At 46.1% G+C, this 24678-nt stretch overlaps 1 protein-coding gene across 5 annotated transcripts in view; it reads left to right on the forward strand.

Moving 5' to 3' along the window:
- ITPRID1 (ITPR interacting domain containing 1) overlaps nt 1–23402 on the forward strand; it is a 219089-nt gene extending 195687 nt beyond the window's left edge. For 3 of the 5 annotated variants that reach the window (XM_033930566.1, XM_033930568.1, XM_033930569.1), the window contains 4 exons: nt 3995–4122; nt 5484–5595; nt 16983–17243; nt 20645–23402. In XM_033930566.1, coding sequence (XP_033786457.1) covers nt 3995–4122; nt 5484–5595; nt 16983–17243; nt 20645–20692 — 549 coding nt within the window. In that variant the 3' untranslated portion in view covers nt 20693–23402. Of the gene's footprint in view, nt 1–3994; nt 4123–5483; nt 5596–16982; nt 17244–19145; nt 19203–20644 lie in introns of those variants that run through there. The other 2 variants (XM_033930567.1, XM_033930570.1) reach the window with 2 other exon arrangements.
- Nucleotides 23403–24678: the final 1276 nt, after the last annotated feature.

Consider the following 24678-nt stretch of genomic DNA (forward strand, 5'->3'; position numbering starts at 1 on the left):
ATTTCTGTTTTATCTTTGGCCAGCCGAGAAATAGCTGGCAAGGTCAATATTCGGTGGCTGGCCAGCTAAGTCTTAGCAGCCAAAGACACCTTTTAAGGTGACTGTATGGTCACTCAAGCTAGTTAGTGAGCCACTGAATATTGGTGGTGACTAGCTATGTCATGTTTCAAAAAATATCAACAAGCACGACACTCTCCTCTATCTTAATGTTCTTAATTTCACTTATTGCTTATATCACTTATTAATAATTAGTTATCATATGCTCAGAACATTTCAAGAGCCTTTCTTCCAAATTTTCATACACAGCCTCAGCAGCTACACTTGAGTATCATATTTCATGTAATGTTCAAGCCTAAAAGTAGCCAGCCTCTTCATTGGCCTTTAAATTAGTTATCCTTAATATTTTTTTTAAATAGTTAAATATACTTAGAACCAATAAATAACTTATCTCCCAAGATGAGATGTTATTTATTGGCTCTAAGGGCTCCTTTTACTAAGATGCGCTAGCGTTTTTAGTGCGCACTTAGTGCGCACTACATTGCCGCACACGCTACACGCTAATGCCTCCATAGAGCTTGCATTAGTATTTTTCGTGTAGCGTGGGTTTAGCGCGCGCTAATCTTTAGTGTGTGATAAAAATACTAGCTCACCTGTGTGCGGGGTTTGAGCCGCCTGGGCCAATTAGGCCCATAGGCCAGCCATTCCGGAGATGGCTGGCCTGTCAGACGGATGGGCTTGGCACCCGTCTGTCCGACCAATAATTTTTAAGGTACGGGGAGGGGGGTGGGGGATAGTGGGGTCGGCGGGGGGTCATGGGTCAGTGGGGGGGATTGGGGTTTGGGGGGGCCAGTCATGGGGGGATTGTGTCGAGGGCAGGAGGACCTGGGATCCCTCCTGCCCATATTTTAGTGGGGGGTTGGGGTTAGGGGGTGTCACCGGGCCAGTAGGGCTTGGGATCCCTCCTGGCCGGATCGTGGGGGGGAGGGGGGTTGGATATCGCCGGGCCAGGAGGGCTTAGGCTCCCTCCTGGCCCCATCGGATTCGGCGGGGGGAGGGGGGTTGGGGATCACGGGGCAAGAAGGCTTGGGCTCCCTCTTGCCCCGATTCTGTCGGGGAGTCAGGGTGCCACCGGAGCAAGAGGGCTTGGGCTCCCTCTTCCCCCAAATGTAGTCGGGGGTTTGGGGTGTTGCTGGGCAGGAGGACTTGGGCCCTCTCCTGCCCGATTGTAATAGCCAGGGGAGGGCTGATCGCTGCAGGAGAGATGGCTCATCTCTCCTGCCAGCGATGATGATCGCCCACTCCCATCCGAACCATGGCACATCGGAGTGAGGATCGCCGGCAGGGGAGATGCCCTGCCGTGATGCTCACCCTGAAGTGCTGCGGTTCGGAAGGGGGGGGGCGATCACCATCGCTGGCAGGAGAGATGAGCCATCTCTCCTGCAGCGATCAGCCCTCCCCCGGCTATTACAATCGGGCAGGAGAGGGCCCAAGCAATAGGCAGGTTGCAGCGATCAGCTCAGCGGTCCCTTTTTCAGCACTTATACCTGTTTTGACTTGGTCTAAGTCAAAACATATAAGTGCCGACTAAGCAACCTGCCTAAAGTTTTGGTTATACCTGCTGTATGCCTAGGTCTAGGTCGGCCCACCTCCTGACCACCGTCCGCCCTTTCCCCTCCTCTAAAAACACCTCTTTTTGGTCTATGTGTTTAGAGGCAGGGGAAAGGACTAAGCTGGTTTTAGATATGTCTAAAACCAGCTTTGATTATGGGTACTTGGACGATCAGGCTTTTTGATCGTCCAAGTACCCATTTAGGCCACTTTTTAGACGTGGTTTTTTTTTTTATTATGAGCCCCTTAATCCTTCCCTGGTCTTGTGGCATAACCAGTCCCGGACTAGCCACCGACTGGGATATTCAGCAGAAGATGGCCAGCTATCTCCCATTGAATATCGGCAGATATATGGATATGTACTAGTAGCCATTCCTGTTTGGCCAAATAGCACTGAATATCAGGCAGTTGGTGTTCAAGTCAATGGTGACATTAGCAGACACTAAAAAAAAGTGAAGTGGTCAGAAAATGGAAGGGGGGAATTTCAGTGGGAATGAAAGGAAAATTCATTTTACCAAGAAGGTGGTGATCACCACTAACAGTCTACCAGCAGGAAGGAGAAGCAAACTGGCAACCAAAAGAGTGAAGGTGGTCAGTGAAAGGAGAAACAGTCAAAATTATCACCAATGTAAATCTTTTGAGAGTTGACCTAGCTAGTAAAGTTGCCTACATCAGGGGTTATTCAATTCTCAATAAATCAAGTATTACATAATTATATAGCACTGACTTGTTTATCCTCAGATTCCGTTGAATGCCAGTTGGCACAGTCAACTCTCAATAGATTTGCTTTGGTGATAACCTTGGCTGTTTCTCCTCTCCTTGGTCACCTTCACTACTTTGGTTGCTATATACTGTATACTGTGCAGGTTACTTCCTGTTGTTGTGTGAGACAGAAGGTGTTAAAAGCAAGGCAAAGAAATGACTGAAAACCAAATATAGGCCAGGGGCAGGAAAAATGAGGCTATGTTCCGTCTAAGCGGATTTGTATGTAACTCAGAACCTGTAGATTTTAAGATTCTTGCTGCTTACTTCTGCTCTCAGCTGACAAAAAGGCCAACTGACCCTACCGCAGTGTTCCCTCTAAGGCACAGCATGAACAACCACACACTGTTCTTTATGTGGCCATGCAACATTCCTGAATCTGCTGCAGGAGAAGTGTAGGAGTCTGCTCCTGGAAATACTGCTCAGTGAAATCAAATGAAGCCGCAACCGCGTTCTTAAGTGCAAGTCTGTAACTCGGGGACTGCCTGTGTAGTCTAAGAGTGTCGCTCACAAAAATACTTGCAAATCTGGAAAATTGTTGGTTTTTAGAACTTGTCGCTCACACGAAAGAAAAACTAAACTAAATTAAACTAAACCTTAAGTTTATATACCGCATCATCTCCACAGAAGTGGAGCTCGACACGGTTTACAGGAATTAATAAAGAAAGGAACTCCAATGGAAAGAAGAAGGGCTTGGTAAAAAGGAAGGAAAGAGGGGACTTAGTATAATGGAGAGGGAGGGAGTAGTTACATTTTGGAGAAAAGCCAAGTTTTCAAATGTTTTCTGAAGTGTTGGAGGGAGGTCGAACTCCGAAGATGGGCAGAAAAGCTGTTCTACAGCTCGGTGATCCTGAAGAGGAGGGATGTTCCAAGTTTTCCTGTATGGGATATGCCTTTTAAAGAGGGGAAGGATAGTTTGAATTTTTGAGTGGATCTGGTGGAGTTAGGATTCGAGGAGAGCCAAGATAGTGGAAAAAGGGGAGGAAGGATGCCGTGAAGGGATTTGAAGGCTAGGCAGGTGCATTTGTAGTGAACCCTGAGGATGACTGGGAGCCAGTGAAGCTTAGACAGAAGCGGGGAGACGTGGTCAAATTTGCTTTTAGCGAAAATTAGTTTAGCTGCGGTGTTCTGAATCCGCTGAAGTCTGAGAAGACTTTTCTTTGTTAGGCTTAGGTAGATGGAGTTGCAGTAATCTAGTCTGGATAGAATAATGGATTGAATGAGGACAGCAAAATGTTGTTGGTGGAAGCAGGATCTGACTTTTCTTAGCATGTGAAGAGATTGAAAAAGCATTTTTTTACTAGGGAGTTGATGTGGTCGTTGAAGGACAAAGTAGAGTCGATGATGATTCCCAGAACTTTGCTAGAGTGCTCAAGCTGCAGATTGGTACCAGAGGATAAAACTTGCACAAAGCCAGCCATAGAAGGAACATTTCTGGTTGGGTCATGAATTTTATCTGCTCAGACCTATATTATTACTAAGCACTGTGCAGCATAAACCACATGGTTTAATATTACTGGCAATTTTAAATACTGGAACTAAAAGAACACACTAAGCAACCTGTAAGTCAGAACACCTTTATCTTTAAATGAAATATCTTATTCCGCCTTGCTTTTTTATGTAGTGCTCCCTTCAAGAAATGGAAAGAGTGAAGAATTCCTGCCAGCATTATCGAGAGCAGCTTGTGGAGATTGAACAGCTATTGTTTGAGCAGCAAGCTTTGTCTTCCAGTGCGTTATCAACGGAAGGAAGGTGACTGCATTCCTCTGTAGAATATTAAGGGGGTAATTCTATAGAGGTTGCCATTTAGGTGCCAAAATGAGCATCAACCCCTGCTTGGTAAAAGCATTTGGGCACCCAGATGCCATTATATAACAGAGTGTAAGTTGGGATTTAGGGCTCCTTTTACGAAGGTGCGTTAGGGCCTTAACGCGTGGAATAGCGTGCGCTAAAAGCCCACGCGTGCTAGCTGCTACCGCCTCCTCTTGAGCAGGTGGTAGTTTTTTTGGGCTAGCGCGCGCTATAGCATGCGCTAAGCCGGTACATGAGCTAAAAATGCTAGCGCACCTTCGTAAAAGGAGCCCTTAATGTCAACATTTAGATGCAAACACCTACACTTGGCCTGTGGCAAGTATTAATACACCTGTCTAAGTGTTCCATTTTGGCATGGAACTTACAGTATTTCAGAATAGTAGCTTGCATGCTTATCTGCAAATTTAAGCCACTTACCGCTTAATGCCCCTTAGCACCAATTAAGGATTAAATAAGCACTTAAGTTACACATGTGCTAGTATGTCTATAATATACTGTACATTTGCAATTTCCCCTGGTTTCTATATGTGGTGACTAAAGTTGCACATGTAAATTTGGTCACATGGCCAAATTGTGCATGCAAATTAAGCGCTAGTCGGTGCTGATAATCTGCCACTATCAAGCAACTATTGGCACTTAGAATTTACGCGCACAACTTTCTAAACATATTCTATAATGTGGTGCACATGAATTCTAATGGGTGGATCTCAAAAGGGGGTGTGGCCAAGGAAGAGGCTTGGGCGGGTTGTGGGCATTCCTAAAAATTACGCGCACTGTTATAGAATACGCCCGATCCACACAAAATGTAGGTACGGGCATTCACACCAGGTTTTAGTTGGCATAAATGGTCACACCTAAATTTTAGTCATATGGCAAGGTACTACGCATATACTATAAGTTGCACCTAACTATAGGTGTGGTTTATAGAATAGCGCTAATCTCATTTTTATTCTGCACTGACTTTTTCAGCACCATACAGTATATAGAAGTTTGTGCGGTATGCATAAATATGCTCTCAATGTTACAGAATGAGGAAGGAACTAAGAGGGCAATTTAATTATTTTACATTAATGGCATCACCACCATAAATATTAGAATTACTCACTCAACCTATTGTGTTTAAGATTACCATTCTTTTATGGGACATAACACAATTCTTAACATAACGTGATTTAATCACTTTTCTACTCCTGATGGAATGATATTTTGTGGTATAGAAAACCAATTCTGCTATGTGGAAAATAATAAATCATATCCATTAAAGTATCAGCTATAAGTTCACATGTCTGTCTTTTCTGCAGAGAGGAGTCAAGAAGACTTCAAGGATTGCGCCGAGCTGTTCACCAAGAGATTGCAGAACTAGAATTCCAGCTGAATGATCGGATCCGCCAGTTTAAGGAAGGAATTACAATGGTATTGTAAAGATTCTTGCTCCTTATTTCCTGAAGAGTATTCTAGTTCTTGGGGCAACATCTCTGTAGAGGAGAGACAGACTCAGAGGGTAGTTTTAAAGCAGCAGTAAACTGCATTGTTTACCAAGGCTGAGTAACTAACCTCTGAATCTGTTTTCTCTTTACAGGGTCTCTGCCATTTTAAAATACATACATTTATGTGCTAATCGCACAGGTGGGCAACCTTGGCCTTCAAGAGCTGCAACCCAGTTGAGTTTCCATAATTTCTCCAATGAATATGCATGAAATTTATTTGCATGCACTACCTCCATTGTGTGCAAATAGATTTCATACATATTCATTGGGTAATCCTGAAAACTTGACTGGGTTGCGGCCCTCAAGGAACAAGGTTGTCCATCCCTGTAGTGCATTCCTATGTATGTATGTCATTCTACAAACATATCATAACACTCAGTTTCATCCCCACAGACTTGTATATACTTTTTAATCGATCCTCAGCTTGCTTTGCTGGCTTTCCACAATGTTCAATGCTGAACCCTTAAGCCCACTTTCAACATTGGATCATATTATTTTAGCTTTTTAAATTTTTTTCATCTTTTCTTCTCTTAACAATTTTAAATAAGCAGCACTCTGAGGTTGTGAGTTCAAATCCCACACTGCTCCTTGTGACCCTGGGTAAGTCACTTAATCCCCAATTGTTCCAGGTACATTAGATAGAAACATAGAAAGATGACGGCAGATAAGGGCTAAAGCCCATCAAGTCTGCCCATACCATTGACCCTCTTTTAAGTCTACTGCCCCCCTTAACTCTACTGACCTGCTCTATTAAGTCTCTATTCTAGCGACCCTATTCATTGGTATGACTCTCGCAGTGATCCCACATAGGTATCCCATTTATTCTTGAAGTCTGGGATACTGCGGGCTTCGATCACCTGTACTGGAAGCTTGTTCCAATGCTCTATCACTCGTTCCGTGAAGAAGTACTTCCTGACGTCTCCACGAATCTTCCCTCCCCTGAGTTTGAGCGGATGTCCTCTTGTGTTCGAGGGTCCTTTGAGAAGAAAGATATCATCTTCCACCTTGACCCGTCCTGTGATGTACTTAAATGTCTCAATCATGTCTCCCCTCTCCCTACGCTCCTCGAGGGTATAGAGCTGCAATTTGTTCAGTCTTTCTTCGTACGAGAGACTCTTTAGCCCCGAGACCATCCTGGTGGCTATCCGCTGAACCGACTCAATTTTGAGCACATCTTTACGGTAATGTGGCCTCCAAAATTGCACACAGTATTCTAGATGAGGTCTCACCATGGCTCTGTACAATGGCATCATGACCTCAGGCTTCCTGTTGACGAAACTTCTCTTGATGCAACCCATCATCTGCCGTGCCTTAGATGAAGCCTTCTCCACTTGAGTAGCAGTCTTCATGTCTGCACTGATGATCACTCCCAAGTCTCATTCTGCCGTAGTCTTGGTCAAAGTTTCTCCATTCAAGGTGTAAGTTCTGCATGGATTTCCATGTCCGAGATGCATGACCTTACATTTCTTGGCGTTGAAGCCCAGCTGCCAGATAGAGGACCAACTTTCTAAAGTACGGAGGTCCTGTTCCATAGTATCCTTCAGATTGTAGCCGTTTATAATATTGCATAGTTTGGCATCATCAGCGAATAAGGTTACCTTACCTTGAAGCCCTTAGGTCAAATCCCTAATGAATATGTTGAAGAGGAGTGGACCCAGGACTGAGCCCTGCGGCACTCCGCTGGTCACTTCCGATGTTTTGGAGAGGGTACCGTTAACCATCACCCTCTGAAGTCTGCCACTTAGCCAATCTTTAACCCATGCAGTTAGTGTTACTCCTAACCCCATCGATTCCATCTTGTTCAGCAGTCTGCGGTGTGGGACGCTGTCAAAAGCCTTGCTGAAGTCAAGGTATACAACGTCTAAGGAGTCTCCCGAGTCCAGCCTTCTTGTTACCCAGTCAAAGAAGCTGATAAGATTGGACTGGCAGGACCTACCCTTGGTGAATCCATGTTGACTTGGGTCCCGGAGATTCCCCTCTTTCAAGACCTAATCTAATTTATGCTTAATTAGTGTTTCCATGAGTTTACACACTATTGAAGTGAGACTCACCGGTCTATAGTTTACAGCCTCAGCCTTGCAACCCTTTTTATGCAGAGGAATGAAGTTGGCTGTTTTCCAGTCCAACGGAACTTTCCCCGTGCTTAGTGAGAGATTGAAGAGCATGGCCAACAGTTCCGCCAGAACATCTCTCAATTCTCTAAGCACTCTTGGGTGTAAATTGTCCAGTCCCATGGCCTTGTTCTCCTTGAACCTTGTCAGTTCGCTGTAGACGTCTTCAGGTGTGAACTCAAAATTCTGAAATGGGTCTTCCGCAATTTGTTTTGCCATCAACTATGGTCCGTGTCCCGGTGCCTCACAGGTGAAGACTGAGCAGAAATATTCATTTAGTATTTCGGCTTTTTCAGAATCCGCCACAGCGTAGTTTCCGTCCGGTCTTCTAAGGTGTACTATGCCGTTTGTGTTCCTTTTCCTATCACTAATATACCTGAAGAAAGATTTGTCCCCTTTTTTAATGTTTTTTGCCAAAGTTTCTTCCACTCGAAGTTTGGCCTCCCTAACTGCTGTTTTGACCGCTGCAGACCTGGTCTTATATTCTACTTTAGTTTCCCTTCTCTGTGTACGTTTGTAGGAAAGAAATGCTGTTTTCTTCTCCTTAATGAGGTGCGAGATCTCCTCAGTGAACCATTGGGGTTTATTGTTTCTTTGCCGTTTGTCTACCGATTTTATGTAGCGATTAGTAGCTTCGTGTATGGATGATTTCAGGTACGACCACATAGCTTCCACATTACCGGTCTCTGCTTGGTCTTGCAGCGTCTGATGGACGAAATCTCCCATGCGTGTGAAGTTGGTGCCCCGGAAGTTAATTACCTTTGTTTTTGTGATTGATTTAGGGAATCCTTTCCTAAGGTTGAACTATACCATGTTATGGTTGCTGGAGGCTAGTGTATCTCCTACCAAGACCTCTGAGACGCTTTCCCCATTGGTGAGTACCAGGTCAAGGATCGCCTGGGCCCTAGTGGGCTCCGTTACCATCTGTTTTAGTTGTGCACCATTTATGGAGGCCAAAAGCCTCTTGCTGCTACTGGTGGTTGCTGAAAATGTGTTCCAGTCTGCATCAGGCATGTTGAAGTCCCCAAGCAGTACAGTGTCGCCCCGTAGAGTGATATTCTCTATGTCCTCAATTAATTCCATGTCCATGTCTTCCATTTGTCTTGGGGGTCTGTATACCACACCAAGATACAGGCATTTATTGCCACCTCTTGCCAGATAGAGTGTGAGCCTGCCAGGACATATAAGGAAAAATACTTGAGTACCTGAATGTACACCACTTGGGTTATAAGTGGTATATAAATACTAAAAATAAATAAATATATAATGTCACTTATCTGGAATTAAACCGTTGCAAGGATCGCCTCTCCCAACATGTCCATGTTTCAAATATCTTCTTCAGGGTCAAGGCTCCTCCAGTATTATTTTCTACAGCCACATGCAACAGTGTTACTAAATGCCAGCTACGTATAATACATCATAAAAACTATAATTTCAAGCTAATACAAAAAAGTGATGTAAAAACTTACTTCTTAGCTTTCTATTTATCACACGGAGTACTGCATCGCTGTAAACGGTTAAGCCTAACGAAGAAGCAATTATCTTTATTTCTTAATTTGAGCCATGTCTGACATCAGTTCCTCCTTTATACAGACCAGTAGATGACAAATTAGAATCCCATTGCAGAAACAAACATACAAGTGTATTGCACTTCAATCACATCAGTTCATTCGCCTCACTACGGTGAAGTCATAGCAGAGACATCCAGTCCAGTTCTTTATCCAGTTCTGGCACTAGCGAATTTAGACGGAAGATCCATTTTTGTTCTTTTAAATTCTCTAACCGACGTCTGTCATAAGCGCTGATTAGAGAATCATGGAACCTGCCACCGCTCCCCCCTGCCCCCCCCCCCCACAACGATCACAGCAAAAGGGATGCCCAGTCCCTTCTGCCCACATCCACCGTGACTACTTTGCAAAGATTGTGGCAGGAAGGATGCCAAGTTCCTCCTGCCTGCACTTGCCGCAACATCCCCGCAACGTTCTCCAGCAGGAGAAATGCCCAATCTCTCCTGCCAAAACCCCTCCTAAAGCCCCAAAAGTTACATTACATTACATTACATTAATGATTTCTATTCCGCTTGTGCCTTGCGGTTCTAAGCGGATTACAAGTTAGAAGACTGGACATTTCCAGTAGCATTGCAGTACATGTAATCAAGAATGCGTCAAGTTACAATTGTTATTCTGGACTTTTCCAGGAGAAATTGATAGCAGATAGTAGATAGTGATAGGTTGTTTAGTTCTCTGGCAGAAGAGATGCCTAATTTCTCCTGCTGACACCTCCCCCACCGAATGTTTGCCGGCAGGAGAGATGCCCAATCTCTCCTGCTGGATACCCCACAACCACCCAGACCCTCCCAAGCCCACCCCCACTGGATCCCCCGATCCACACCTGGACCCCCATAACTCTAACTTTCTTGCGTCTGGCCAGCAGGCCTGACTTCACTGGAATGGTGGGCCTGTCCCTTCCTGGTGCATCATGGGATGCACCAAAGAGGGGCCTAAGGCCTTGATTGGCCCAGGCGCTTTAGGTCCCTCCAGTAAGAGGGGCCTTAGGCATCTGGGTCAACTGGAATCTTAGGCCCGTTTTCCAATGCATTCTGGGATGTGCTGGCAGTGGCCTATGATTCCAATTGATCATATCCCCTAGGCCTTAAGAGCTAGGGCCAATCAAGACTTTAGGCCCCGCCCTGGTGCATCGCAAGATGTACCAGGAAGTGGCAGGCCCACCATGCCAGTGAAGGCAGGCCTGCCAGCTGGATGCAGGAAGGACCTGTCCGTCCATCCATCTAAACAAGGTTGGGGAGGAAGGGGTCTGAGTGGGGGTGAGGGGGGTCCAGTGGGGGTGTCTGGCAGGAATGATTGGGCATCTCTCCTGCTGGAGAACTTTCAGGGGTTCGGGGGATGTCAGCAGGAGAAAGTGGGCATCTCTCCTGCTGAAGAACTTTTGGGAGGGTCGCAGCGGGTGCAGCCAGGAGGGATAGGGCATCCCTCCTGCCATGATCATTGTGGGGGGGTGAGGGAGGGGGTCATGACAGGTGCGGGCAGGAGGGACTTAGCATCCATAAGAACATAAGAAACGCCCTCACCAGATCAGACCAAGGTCCATCTAGTCCGACGATCCGCACACGCGGCGGCCCATTTAGGTACTCCTTTTTGGAGACCCGGATTTACCGTATCCCTCAATATGATATGCAAGAAGGTGTGCATCCAACTTGCGCTTGAATCCCAGAACAGTAGTCTCCTCCACAACCTCCTCCGGGAGTGCATTCCAAGCACCCACCACGCGCTGTGTGAAACAGAACTTCCTGACATTTGTCCTAAACCTGCTGCCACTCAGTTTCAGGCTATGTCCTCTTGTCCGTGTCACATCAGAATATTTCAGTAATGCTTCTTCTTGGTCTATTTTATCAAATCCTTTTAATATTTTAAAAGTCTCTATCAAATCCCCTCTCGGTCTTCTCTTCTCAAGGGTAAACAGCCCTAGCTTCCTGAGTCGATCTTTGTAGCTCAAATGTTCCATTCCTTTGATAAGTTTCATGGCTCACCTCTGCACTTTCTCCAGCAGAGTTATATCCTTTTTAAGGTATGGAGACCAGTGTTGGACACAGTATTCTAAGTGCGGTTGGACCATTGTTCTATAAAGTGGCATTATGACCTCTTCCGTTCTACTCGTAATCCCCTTCTTAATTATGCCCAACACCCTGTTCGCTTTCTTCGCCGCCGCCGCCGCACATTGTGCCGATGGTTTTAGGGTACTGTCAATCAGTACCCCCAAATCCCTTTCCTGTTCGCATTTTGGTAACTTCACCCCCAACATCCTGTACTCATGTTCCTTGTTTTTCTTTCCTAGATGCATCGCCTTGCATTTGTTTATGTTAAAGTTCATCTGCCACTTTATCGCCCACGTTTCCAGCTGGTTCAGATCTTTCTGGAGGTCCTCGCAGTCCCTTAGAGAGCCAACCGCCCGACATAGTTTTGTATCATCTGCAAACTTTATTATATTGCATGTTGTTTCCTCATTGTAGGGGCGGGGGGACGGGTTGCCTGGGCCACTTTGCTGATCGCGGCAGCTGCGATCAGCTTAGCAGCCCGATCCGGAACTTATACCTGTTTTGGTTTGGTCTAAGTCAAAATGTATAAGTTCCATCCAGACAACCTGTTAAACTTTCGATTATCGCTGCTGGACAACTAAGTCTAGGCCGGCCCACATCCCGCCCTAACCACTCCTCAAAAAACGCCCTTTTTAACTGTAGGCACATAGTGGCAGTCAAAAGGCCTAAACTGCTTTTAGATACGTCTAAAACCCGTTTTGATTATTGGTACTTGGACGACCTGTCTTTTTGATCGTCCAAGTGCCGATTTAGACAGGTTTTTAGACGTACAGTATTTTCTTTTCGATTATGTACCTCACAATGATTTTTGATGCAGTGGTTTTCTGAGGTCTTTTTTCCTCCATTAGTATTCTTACTATTTATAATGGACATGTTTGAAGTTATGATTTCTCTCCCCCCTCCCCCAGTATCCGGTCTTCTTCCCATTTTCCTTCCTGCAGCTTTCAATCTTTGGGCACTGGCAGCATCAGTAAAACACATTGCCTCTCCTTTAACCTCCAGTCCTGATAAGTAGGACTGCATCAGAGGAAAACCTTATGGGTCTCCAAAGGCAACGTGTTTAATCTGACTTATGCTGCCGGCGCTCAAAGACTGAAAGCTGCTACATGGGGAAAAGACTGAGAGAGGTGGGATGTCAGAAAGCCAACCTCCCCTCCTCTCAATAAAATGCAGCTTTTTAGGTGTCAGTTTTAAGAGTCTGCTGGCAAAGCACACACATAGACACCATGTTTTAAAAATGTTATTTAGGGGAGTTACTGCACCCCTTAAGCACCACCTAACTATTACTCCAGAGTATTTTAAGAGCAAGATGACTATTTACCAGCCTAACAGATTGTTGCATTCTAAAAATTATTTTCTGTTAAAGGCCAATTTTAATCCGAAATATGTCAAAACTTGTGCAATGACTTTTTGTTGTGCTGGGGCAAAATTATGGAATTCGCTGGTAGGGCAGTTATGAAAACGTGCTGATAGAGGATCTTTCAGAAAACTTCTCAAAACACAATTGCTTGTTAATGTCTTTTTATAGGATCTGATTTGTCCTGTTATTGTATTGTTTTTAAGCATTAAGCCTAGGAACTAGACAATATAGAAATTTTAAAAATAAAATAAATAAAAATTGATGGCATTATAGAACATTTCCCCTGATATTCAGCGCTATTTAACTGTCTAGAAACTGCTCTTGGCTGGTTAAATAGTGTTTAGCCAGCTAACCACTAATATTCAGTGGTAGATAGCTGGTCATCTCTGAGATGGATAACCTGGACATACTGGACTAACTTGTATATGCTGGACATTACAGACACTTAAACGTATATTTTCCCACAGCCTAAAAACCAGCCTTCCTTTACAAGCTAACCAGATGGAACAGCCTGCCTTGCTATCTGTGAACACATGTATCCTTTGAAATGCTAACCCAGCTGGTCTTTGCTACAAAGTTCTTGTCTCCATTCCCTGCTGGGAGGATACTTCTCCAAGGTTCTATGGCCATTGTTCATTTGTGCTGAGCTGTTATCAGTGCTGTATGACTTAACATATGCAAACCACCCTGAAAAGCCATAAAATATTTATAACAAGCAACAACCCCTGCAGGATGAAGGGGGAGGAAAAACGTGGGAACCTGGTACCAAGAAAGAAGTTTTTTTTTTTTTTAATCTTTATTCATTTTTAAACTTAAAGAAGTTTTAAACCATAGGCTGTACATTTGCTGTCTGTCTCTGAAGCAAGCTATGGGAACCAGGCACAGCTGGGGTGCTGGAAGGTCATCCTTGCCAATTTTCAGCATCTGCAAGGTGATAAGGATTCTAGACATGGAAGAAGAAAGTTCCTGCTCTGCTCCTGAGGGGGGAAGTGAGACAGGAGTGGACTGGGGGGGGGGATAGTTAGGTATACATTTTTTGTACCAATAGGGACATACATGACCAGAGTTCGGGGATGTGCTTTTTTTTATGAACAGAGAGAGAATTTCTCTATATAACAATCCATGAATCACAGGTAAAACCAGAGAGATTCACTTGCTTATGTCAGCGGGGAAGTGCTAGCCCCCTGTTAGGCATATCAGTGTAAGTTCTACTCTCCATTGCATATGCTGAACTGACAATATAATATTTCTTTCTGCTATGTCTTTGCTGCTGTAATTTTGTAAGTCTTTATACTAACAATAAAAATATTGTCTGTTTTGGAAAATACAATACCGTCTTGTAGTCATTCCAATGAGGTAAAATAAGTGGCATTACCGTATTTTCTCGCATATAACGCGCACGTTATACGTGGTGTTTACATACCGCGCACACCCTTGCACGTTATACGTGTAAGCGCGTTGTACAAAAATTTTTTTACATAGTCCCCCCGATGTCCGATTCACCCCCCGCAGGACCACTCGCACCCCACCCCAAAGAACCGCTCGCACGCACCCGCACCCGCATCCCCACCCCGAAGGACCACTCGCACGCACTCCCACCCGCACCCGCTCCCCCACCCTGAAGGACCGCTCGCACCCCCACAGCCTCCCGACCCCCCCCATCATGTAGAAGCTCCTACCGGTGTCCTGTTGCTTCCTCTTGGCGGTCCCGACTCCCCGACACGATCGGGGCAAGAGGGAGCTCAAGCCCTCTTGCCCCAGCCAACCGCGGCACCCCCGACACGATCGGGGCAAGAGGGAGCTCAAGCCCTCTTGCCCTCCCGACTCCCCGACATGATCGGGGCAAAAGGGAGCCCAAGCCCTCTTGCCCCGCCGACTCCCCAACTCCCTGACAATATCGGGCCAGGAGGGAGCCCAAGTCCTTCTGGCCCTTGCGACCCCACCCCCCGCTAGTTGTTCGGGCCAGGAGGGAACCCAAACCCTCCTGTCCACGGCGACCCCTACCCCCACCCCGCACTAAATTACGGGCAGGAGGGATCCCAGGCCCCCTGCCCTCGACGCAAACCCCCCTCCCCCCAATGACTGCCCCCCCCAGAACCTCCCACCGCCCCCCCAGCCGACCCGCAACCCCCCTGGCCGACCCCCATGACACCCCCACCCCTCTTCCCCGTACCTTTGTGTAGTTGGCCGGACAGACGGGAGTCAAACTCGCCTGTCCGGCAGGCAACCAACGACAGAATGAGGCCAGATTGGCCCATCCGTCCCAAAGCTCCGCCCAACCGGACCATGTGCCCAAGGCCCTGGCCCCAGGAGGGACCTAAGGCTCCCGGGCCTATTCTGATTGGCCCAGGTGCCTTAGGCCCCACCAGTAGGCGGAGCTTTGGGACGGATGGGCCAATCCGGCCTCATTCCGTCGTTGGCTGCCTGCCGGACAGGCGGGTTTGGCTCCCGTCTGTCCGGCCAACTACACAAAGGTACGGGGAAGGGGGGTGGGGGGGTCATGGGGGTCGGCCAGGGGAGTCGTGGGTCGGCTGGGGGGTGGTCAGAGGTTCTTGGGGGGGTGGTCGTTGGGGGGAGGGGGGGTTTGCGTCGAGGGCAGGAGGGCCTGGGATCCCTCCTGCCCGTAATGTAGTGCGGGGTGGGGGTAGGGGGTCGCCGTGGCCAGGAGGGTTTGGGCTCCCTCCTGGCCCGAACAACTAGCGGGGGGGGTCGCCAGGGCCAGGAGGACTTGGTCTCCCTCCTGGCCCGATATTGTCGGGGAGTTGGAGAGTCGGCGGGGCAAGAGGGCTTGGGCTCCCTTTTGCCCCGATCATGTCGGGGAGTCGGGGGGGCAAGAGGGCTTGAGTTCCCTCTTACCCCGAACGTGTCGGGGGTGCCGCGGTTGGCTGGGGCAAGAGGGCTTGAGCTCCCTCTTGCCCTGATCATGTTGGGGAGTCGGGACCGCCAAGAGGAAGCAGCAGGTCACTGGTAGGAGCTTCTACATGATGGGGGGGGGGGGGTTGGGAGGCTGTGGGGGTGCGAACGGTCCTTCAGGGTGGGGGTGCGGGTGCGAGTGCGTGCGAACGGTCCTTCGGGGTGGGGGTGCGGGTGCATGCGAGCGGTCCTTCGGGGTGGGGGTGCGAGCAGTCCTGCGGGGGGGGGGTGAATCGGACGTCGGGGGGGCATCAGGCTTTCAGGGTGGGGAGAGGAGAGTCGGGGCGGGCGAAAGGAGAGTCGGGGTGGCCAGAGGAGAGTCGGGGCGGGCGAAAGGAGTGTCGGGCGGCGACGGGAGAGTCGGGCAGCATGCGCGGTATACGGGTGTGTGCGGTATATAAAAATTTATGTATATAAATTTGTGTTTTTCGCGCGCTATACCCGTGTGCGCGTTTTACACGGGTGCGCATTATCTATGTGAAAATACGGTACTTCATCTTCAATGAATATTTAAGGTTAGCAGCTAGTTGAAAATATTCAGTGCTGGCCAGCTAAGTTTCATGGCCAAATTGGACAGCATAAATAGCAGTCCTAAATTTAGTCACTATTAACTTAGCTGGCCAGCTCTGAATATTCACTTTCCCTCCTTTTATCAGTAGCGCTAGAGGTTTTAAGCACGGGCTGGTGAGGTAAGTGCTCTGACACTGATAGGAATTCTATTAGCGTCTTAGCATTTACTATGCTGGCTCGCACTAAATTTCAAGTTTCAAGTTTATTTATAGCTTGATATATTGACCATCACACGTATCTGGTCGGTTTACAATAATAAAAATTAAAATATTTAAACTAGCTTAAAAAATAAATTGAAATAAAAATAAGGGTGATTGTGGCCAGCACAAGGCCTTAGCTGGTTAAGTAAGAGGTGACCCCCCCCCCAAAAACACCAGGTATTCAATGCCAGTCGCTGGTAATGGCTCGGCATTAAATATCCAGTTTGAGTGCCGGAATCAGGCGGACAGCACACTGCCCGTCGCCAGCTGAAGTAACCCAGACTACAGTGTTGTCCCGATCATTTGCATTTCTTAAGTTCTTATATAACCTCTGCCCTGCACATTCCGATATCGTTGGTACCAACATCTACTACGACATCTGTCTCCTCCCCAGCACTCTCAGACAGGCAATTCAGCAAGCGATCCTCACACCCACCAGCCACCTACATAATTACAAACGTCAGAATTTTAGTGTTGTAATAATACAATTGAATAGTATAATAACTTTTGCAGAAATAAGTAATTGCTTTTTATTTTCCCGTCCAGCAGTTGGAACAGCTATTAGAAGAACAGACAAAACTATATTCAGAGCTTGACTTCTTTAACTGGAGGGAAGAAGAAAAGACTCAACGTCCATGTACTCCGTCAGATATTTCTCTGTCTATGGATTCTGCATCTCATTTAGCAGCTGAATGTCTTGCCTCCGTATCTTTAGAAGAGGAGTCAAAGGAAATACCGATTGATAGCAAGGAAACAAAAGGACTTCCTGCACAGCCTAAAATGGATTTTAACAATTTTCTACAGAATGTAAGAACTTTGGTCCTGATGTTTAAAGCAATTTAAGGGAGCAGGAGAGGCATCCCACCCCCACCACTCAATTCACACTCAGTGGGATAAATATTGGTACTAATCATCCATTTTCAAAGTAGGCAAGAGAAAGACATTTTAGGGGTGGAACTGGCAGTTGAGTGGGTAGAGCAATATTCAGTGCCAGTGACCACATAGCTAACTAGGATCACTTGCAGTGGTGTAGCGAGGGTAAGCAATGCCTGGGGTGGTATCACCCCTCTCACGCCCCCCCTCTTCCGTGCGCGCGTGCCCATTCCCCATACCTTTTTAACTTCGGTGCAAGCAGCCACCAACCTATTGGCCGCGTCGGCTTCCATGCTCTCTCTGATGTCACTTCTTAGGCGCGGGTCCCGGAAGTGATGTCGGAGAGAATGCTGAAGCTGACATGGGCAGCAAGTTTGTGGCTGCTTGCGCTGAAGTTAAAAATGTATGGTGGAAGGGGCACGTGCAGCAGGGAGAGGAGTGGGAAGGGCGGGGCAGAGAGGAAGAGGGGCGCTGTGCCCCTAGGACAGGGGTGGGCAAGTCCGGTCCTCGAGGGCCAGAATCCAATCAGGTTTTCAGGATTTCCCCAATGAATATGCATGAGATCTATTTGCATGCACTGCTTTCAATGCATATTCATTGGGGAAATCCTGAAAACTTGACTGGATTCCGGCCCTTGAGGACTGGAGTTGCCCACCCCTGCTCTAGGAAGACCATGTCCGGGGCGGGCCGCCCTCCCCCGACTATGCCACCAATCACATGCCCATATAGCTACGGGTGCCTGTCAAGGATGGTGTCAGAGATGGTCACAAAGAGTGCCCAACAATTCATGCTGCAACAGTTTTAGCAGGATTGAAAAGGAGGCAGTGATTCTTCAGCCAAGAGTCAACGGAGCCAAGACTCGATTAAAGGGCTGTTAAACTGGGGTCATGGGAGTTCTGAATGGATAGCAGGGAAATATTGTTAGTGTAGAAGTAAGAAGAACACTTCTCCCTCCATATTCACGTTTTCAGAAATCGCAGTTTCAATTATTCACGGTTTTTAGCTTGTTGGCTCCTCCCCCAAAATTACATCCGCTTGCATAGAGAAATCGCTGATTCCCAGCACTTTCTTCACCGTGTTTTGCCTCTCCTTCAGGAACAGACCAGGTCTCCTACCATGTTATTTGTGGTTTCACCATATTCGCGATGGTTTTTAATAGAAAACAGAGAATAATATATGAAAAAGTTATTCGTGGTTTTTCTGTATTTGTGGTTTTGTTAATCCCTTATCACAGTGAATACAGAGGGAGAATTATAATAGACAAATTGGGCTGGGCTGGGCTGGGCTGGGCGGTGCGAGAAAGATCCTCCTTCTTCCTGTGCCGGAGAGAGCGAGACCAGAAGGCTTTGAGCATGCGCAAATGCTCAAAGCCCAGTCTAGCCCGGTACAGGAAGAAGGAGGATCTCTCTCGCACCGTCCAGCCCAGCCCAGCCCAACGAGGGAGGATCTTCGGGCACTGGCACTGGCACATCCTGTGCATTGGTGCTGGTGCCGGTGCCCAATCGGGTAAGAGTTGTCTTTGCGGTGCTGGAGGGGATGTAGGATCGCGGGGGAGGGGGGTGACACGAGCGGGGGGGAGGATGCCGGTTCGGAGTAGGCGGGAGGAGGTTTTAGCATGCGCGGTATACGCGTGTGCGCGCTATATTAAAATTTTATTACATAAATTTCTGTTCCCCGCGTGCTATACCCGTATGCGTGTTTTACACGGGTGCACGGTATATGAGTGAAAATACGGTAACAGTTGATCCGCAGTGTCAAAAGTAGCACTCAGGGCCAGATCATTTAATAACGATGCAAGTATAGTCTCCTTGCTATGACCTTGACTGTTTTATGCAGATCTCAACTGAATATCAGCAGAGACCTATATAAATTCCAGCGGCCAGGACATGTTTGGTAAGATCTGTATATTAAATGTCAGTGCCCACACATGGCCCAACATTGAATATCTCAGTCTAATTTAATCTGCAATAGTCAATGCTAAAAATAATAATGACTACCACTGGCTAAATATTGAACTTTATACAGTGGAACCTTGGTTTACAAGCATAATTCGTTCCATAAGCATGCTTGTAAACCAAATTACTCGTCTATCAAAGCGAGTTTCCCTATAGGAAGTAAGGGAAATTTGCTTGATAAGTTTCCACCCCCCCCCCCCCATACTCTGAGGCCAGCAGCGCTGCTCCACCCCCGAGAACCGGCATGCGAACGCACCCCACCCCACCCCCCCGGCGTGAACCGGCACCGCCTGCCCGAACAGCATTCAACCTTACCCCATCTGGCACTGGCACGCAGCCCACAGGACGTGCTGGTGCTGGTGAAAGAAGTTCCTGCCTGTTGCCTGGGCCTTGAGCATCTGCGCATGCTCAAGGCCTTCTAGTTCTCGCTCTCTCTGAGATTCTTGGGAATGTAGGATCTTGAATGTTAGGCAGGTACATTTAAAGTGAACCCTAGAAATCACTGGAAGCCAGTGAAGTTTTGACAGAAGCGGGGAAACATGATCGAATTTACTTTTTTCGAAGATCAACCTAGCTGCAGTATTCTGGATCCACTGAAGACTTTGAAGACTTTTCTTGGTTAGACTTAGATAGATGGAGTTACAATAGTCCAGCCTGGAAAGAATGATTGATTGTACAAGCACAGCAAAATGTTGTTGGTAAGAAGCAGGATATCACTTTTCTCAACACGTGAAAACTAAAAAAACATTTTTTTACCAGAGAGTTGACATGGTCATTAAAGGAAAGTGTAGAGTCAATAATGATGCCCAAAACTTTGCTTGTGAATTCATTCTGCAGTGTGGAACCAGAAGGTAGTGAAATGAGCGTGGGTAGCTGATCTAATTTTGGGTCAAGCCAAAGTAGTTTTGTTTTGGACTCATTCAGCTTCATTTGTACAGTGAGGGCTACCTTTTGAACTAATGTTTCAGGTGTTGAATGTTTTACATTAATAATTTGGTGATGGGTTTTCTTGATTTAATCATTGATATTGATAACCCTGCACAAAAAGTCTTCATTTTGTATCTTGGAATTAGATTTAAACCCCCTTTTATGAAGCCACGTTGGTATTTGCTATTGCCAGCCGTGGTGGTAAAAGATCCGACGCTCATAGGAATTCTATGAGTGTTGGTGCTTTTACCACCACAGCTGGCAATTAAAAAAAAACCCTGATGCGGCTTCATAAAAGGGGGAGGGGGTGTTAATGAGTATTAGTTTGTCAAGCCCTAATTGTTACTATTACTGTGAATATTATGTTTATGTGGTAAACAAGGTCAAGATTACCTTTATTTTCTCCTTATTTTTTTCCAAAGCTTATCATTTTTTTTCTCTATTTTTTTTCAGCTTAAAAAATCCTTCCAAAATTCTTTGGTAGTAACTCAGAAGAAATAAGGAAATGATGGATCAGCATAAGAAAAGAAAGAACTCCAGAGCACCATCTGCCAGCAGTAATAATCTTATTTCCTGTATATTGATATTAATGAATTTAGATTTCCAACGGTTATTGTGTCAATAGAGGAACAGAACTAATTCTGATAGCTCTGTGCAGGTTAATAAGGTTAGAAGTGCATTTAATATAGCTGACAACTATTTGTTAGATTCACTGTACAGTGTAAAATCTTAAAAACAAGTTTTGAGTATGTTCCTGGGAGAGTGTGGCGCAGTGGTTAAAGCTACAGCCTCAGCACCCTGACGTTGTGGGTTCAAACCCACGCTGCTCCTTGTGACCCTGGGCAAGTCACTTAATCCTCCCATTGTTCCAGGTATTTTAGATAGATTGTGAGCCCGCCAGGACAGACAAGAAAAATGGTTAAGTACCTGAATAAATTCATGCAAATCGTTCTGAATTCCCCTGGGAGGATGGTATAGAAAATTGAATGAATAAATAAATAAACAATTATTAAGGTAGACTTGTAGAAAATCCACTGCTTATTCCTTGTATGAGCAGCATGGGATCTGTTTACTCCTGTGGGATTCTGCCAGGCACTTATGACCTAGATTGGCCACTGCTGGAAGCAAGATACTGGGCTAGGTAGACTTTCAGTCTGTCCCAGTTTTGCAATGCTTATATAGGGGCTCATAATCAAAAACTTTAAAACGTCTAAGAACCCGCCTAAATCAGCAATTTGATGTCCTATTAGAAAGGACGTTGGAGAGCATAATCAAACTCATTTCTGGACGTGCAGTGGGACTTCTTACGCCTTTGAATGCCATTGTGTGCCCAGAGCTGAAAGGGGCTTATCTGGAGGAGTGGTTAGGCCACTATGTGGGTGGAATGGGGGCCGACCTAGATTCAGACGTCTTGCAGGGATAATCAAATATTTTAGTAGACATCCTAGATGAAACTTAGACGTTGTGAGTTAGACGATGTGAAAACAGGTATAAGTGCCAAAATGGTATCCAAAGTGACCATATAACCACTCCAGAAACAAAGTAAAGACCCATACACACTCCCCCAGTGTTAACTGACCCCCTCATATCCCCACAAAGATCATAATATTAAAGTACATACCTGTCTCCAGAACATCAGCGCCTGGTATAGGAAAGCCTAGTAGAGCTGCCCACAGGTGTTTTAAATAGCCTGGGGGATGGGCTAGTGAACTATAGAGCGGAGTAGCAAATCCCATAAGTCATTCTAACCATTACATTTATGGTGGAATTGTGAGCCCCCCCAACCCTATTCTACTGCCATATCAGTGCCACCTGCAGCCATAAGGGCTATTGGGATTGTAGACACCCAGAACGCTCTTTCCTCCACCCCTTCTTACTAAGCCACTGCCTAGAAGCAAAGGAAGCCACAGCCAGCAGTCTCCAGCCTTGTGAGGCTTGGCCCTGATGCACCACTCTGGTCTTAGGGAAAAGGAAAAAGAACCTAAAAGAAAGAACATGCAAGAGAATACTAAAATGGACAAGAAAGTGGTACTCCAAAAGAAAGAAAGAGTATGTCCATCTCAGAGAACTGAAGCAATAAGAGGAGAAGGCTATGAAAGACTGGGAGGTATTGCCTAGAGGGAGCCATATTGAAGCAAGTAAGTTTAGAAGCCGAGAGACCTGCAGATGCTAGAAAATTGGATGACTATGGCGATCCAGGAGGCAAGGAGCCTGAGTGCAGCTATGGAATGTGTGAGAGGTACCTGAGTGTGAAAACTGCATCTACGGTGCGGACGTTGTGGAGGAAGACGATGTGACGAGGAGGATGGAGTTGGACCGGTAGAGGAGGTCACCTCCTACTAAGCAACTTAGAGTGAGAGTAGGGATTGGCGTTTATCCTTTCCGTATTCCGGAAGAAGCAGACATGAAGACTCAAAGGGATATCCTATGAAAGAAACCTGAAAACCTGGGGGGGGGGAGGGGTTCCAAACAAGATAAAGACTTAAGATAAAGAAAGTAAACCACACCTAGTAGTTTTGACGTTGTCAGTAACTGTGCTTCAAAAGAATGGTATATAAGAAAGCTCACCCATAATTTATCCAGTTGATATTCAAAGTAATTTACGCAGGCAATCCTTTCTGAGACTCCCTGCTGTAGAGCACCTGTTAAAGAAAGATGAGCAATGCATGGTCCTTTATTCACAGAGGGTTCGTTTTACTAGGCTGCGATAAGTGCTGGCATGCACTTACTGCAACTTACAATGCTTTTCATGGGATGCTTTCTTGTGTCCAGCAGCAAATGTCAAATTGATGTGCACTAACCACGCACAAAACTATTTTTTGTTGGAGGGGCATGTCTAGGAGGCAGAGGGTATGCATTCTTGTGCTAATCAGTCAGCATGTTTGCATTATTGTGTGATAACTGGCTGGCGCAGGATTATCATGTGAGCCCTCACCCCCTACAAAACAGCTGTCAGTAAGTGCGTATGCAGTAATGGCAGCGTGCTAATGGCAATATTAGTGCATGGCTATTAATTGAGAAAATAGAAAATCAACCAATTTCTGGCTGCGTAAAAATGGCTTTAGTTAGGGTTACCAGATGTCCGGATTTCCACGGACATGTCCTCCTTTTGAGGACATGTCTGGGGGTCCGGAGAGCTTTGTAAAATCCGGCACTTTGTCCGACATCAGGACGGCATACGCGCATATGTGGATACTGTCCCAATGCACGAACAGGTTAAGGGGTGGGGCTGGGGTAGGGTGTGGACAGAACTGGGCAGGCCTGGGGGCGTGGCCATGGGTCCAGATTTTCCTTCGGGTAAATCTGGTAACCCTAGCTTTAGTGCTCGGGAAAAACCTGTGTAAAGGCGCACTATTTTTACCCCAGCTTAGACTACGATGGGAGCTCACGGCAGCCATTTCCTATTAGCGATCTATATGGGGCAGGAGCGTAGGAAGATCACTCCTGCCCCGAAAGCTCGCTAGACCACCAGGTAAGGCCGGGATGCCGGGAGGTAGGATGGAGAGAGGCGGGAATGTGCTAAACTATGGGGTTCCCCCCCCCCCAAAAAAAAATCACGAATATGTGAAACCGCGAGTGTCAAAACCGCGAATGGGGAGGGGGAAGTGTATATGTAGCTATAAGTCATTTGGTGGCATTTTTGAAATGAGATATTAGATGCAGAAAGCATGTATCATTGTAAATTAACTGCACTATACATCATATGGTATAATATTTTTCTAACTTTTCTGTGCACAGACAGTGGGTTGGACCTTTTTGAGATATGGAGCAAGTTCTCTATGGAGTTTGTTTTTATGCCAGTGACAAGATTGAAGGCAGCTAGAAGTTTCTGTAATTATATTGCTACTTAAGTTTGATGGGGGTTTTTCTCCATATGTTTGTGACTGCTAAATACTCTGTAGGTTCCTTCCACTGCCTGGCTTGATAAGAACTGAAATATAACTGTGACATTATTTTTGTTACCTTTTAAATTGGATTTTGTATAATATGAATTATCTCATGTTGGCTTTATGTCTATAAACCTATAAGCTCAATGGAAACAATATAAGAAACAAAGAATTATTAAATTATTTCTTCTGATTATTTTAATTGCTATGTTCCAAAAGAAGTAAGTGATAACACCATAAAACTTGAGTTTCTGCTGCAATGTGGGCTGAATTCACTCAAATTTGAGATTTAAGAAAAATAACAAACAACATATATATGCAGAGTTTAGTGAATAAAAAGCGAATCCCATGAAAAAAAAAAAACCCCAGTGACTCAAAAGTAGTAAGGGTCCATTTTATCAAGTTGTGCTAGAGGTTTTTAGTGCGAGTAGACACGGTAAATGCTCTGACATTCATAGAATTCCTAAGAGCGTAAGAGCACCTCGCCAGCCTATGCTAAAAAACCTCTAGCGCAGCTTGATAAAAGGGGGTAAATGTCTTGCAAAAGTTGCATGAACATAGTATCAACTTTGTCACAGTATATACTGTACAACCCTCATT

Source organism: Geotrypetes seraphini, chromosome 2 (assembly GCF_902459505.1).
Source record: "Geotrypetes seraphini chromosome 2, aGeoSer1.1, whole genome shotgun sequence".
NCBI classification, from domain to species: domain Eukaryota; kingdom Metazoa; phylum Chordata; class Amphibia; order Gymnophiona; family Dermophiidae; genus Geotrypetes; species Geotrypetes seraphini.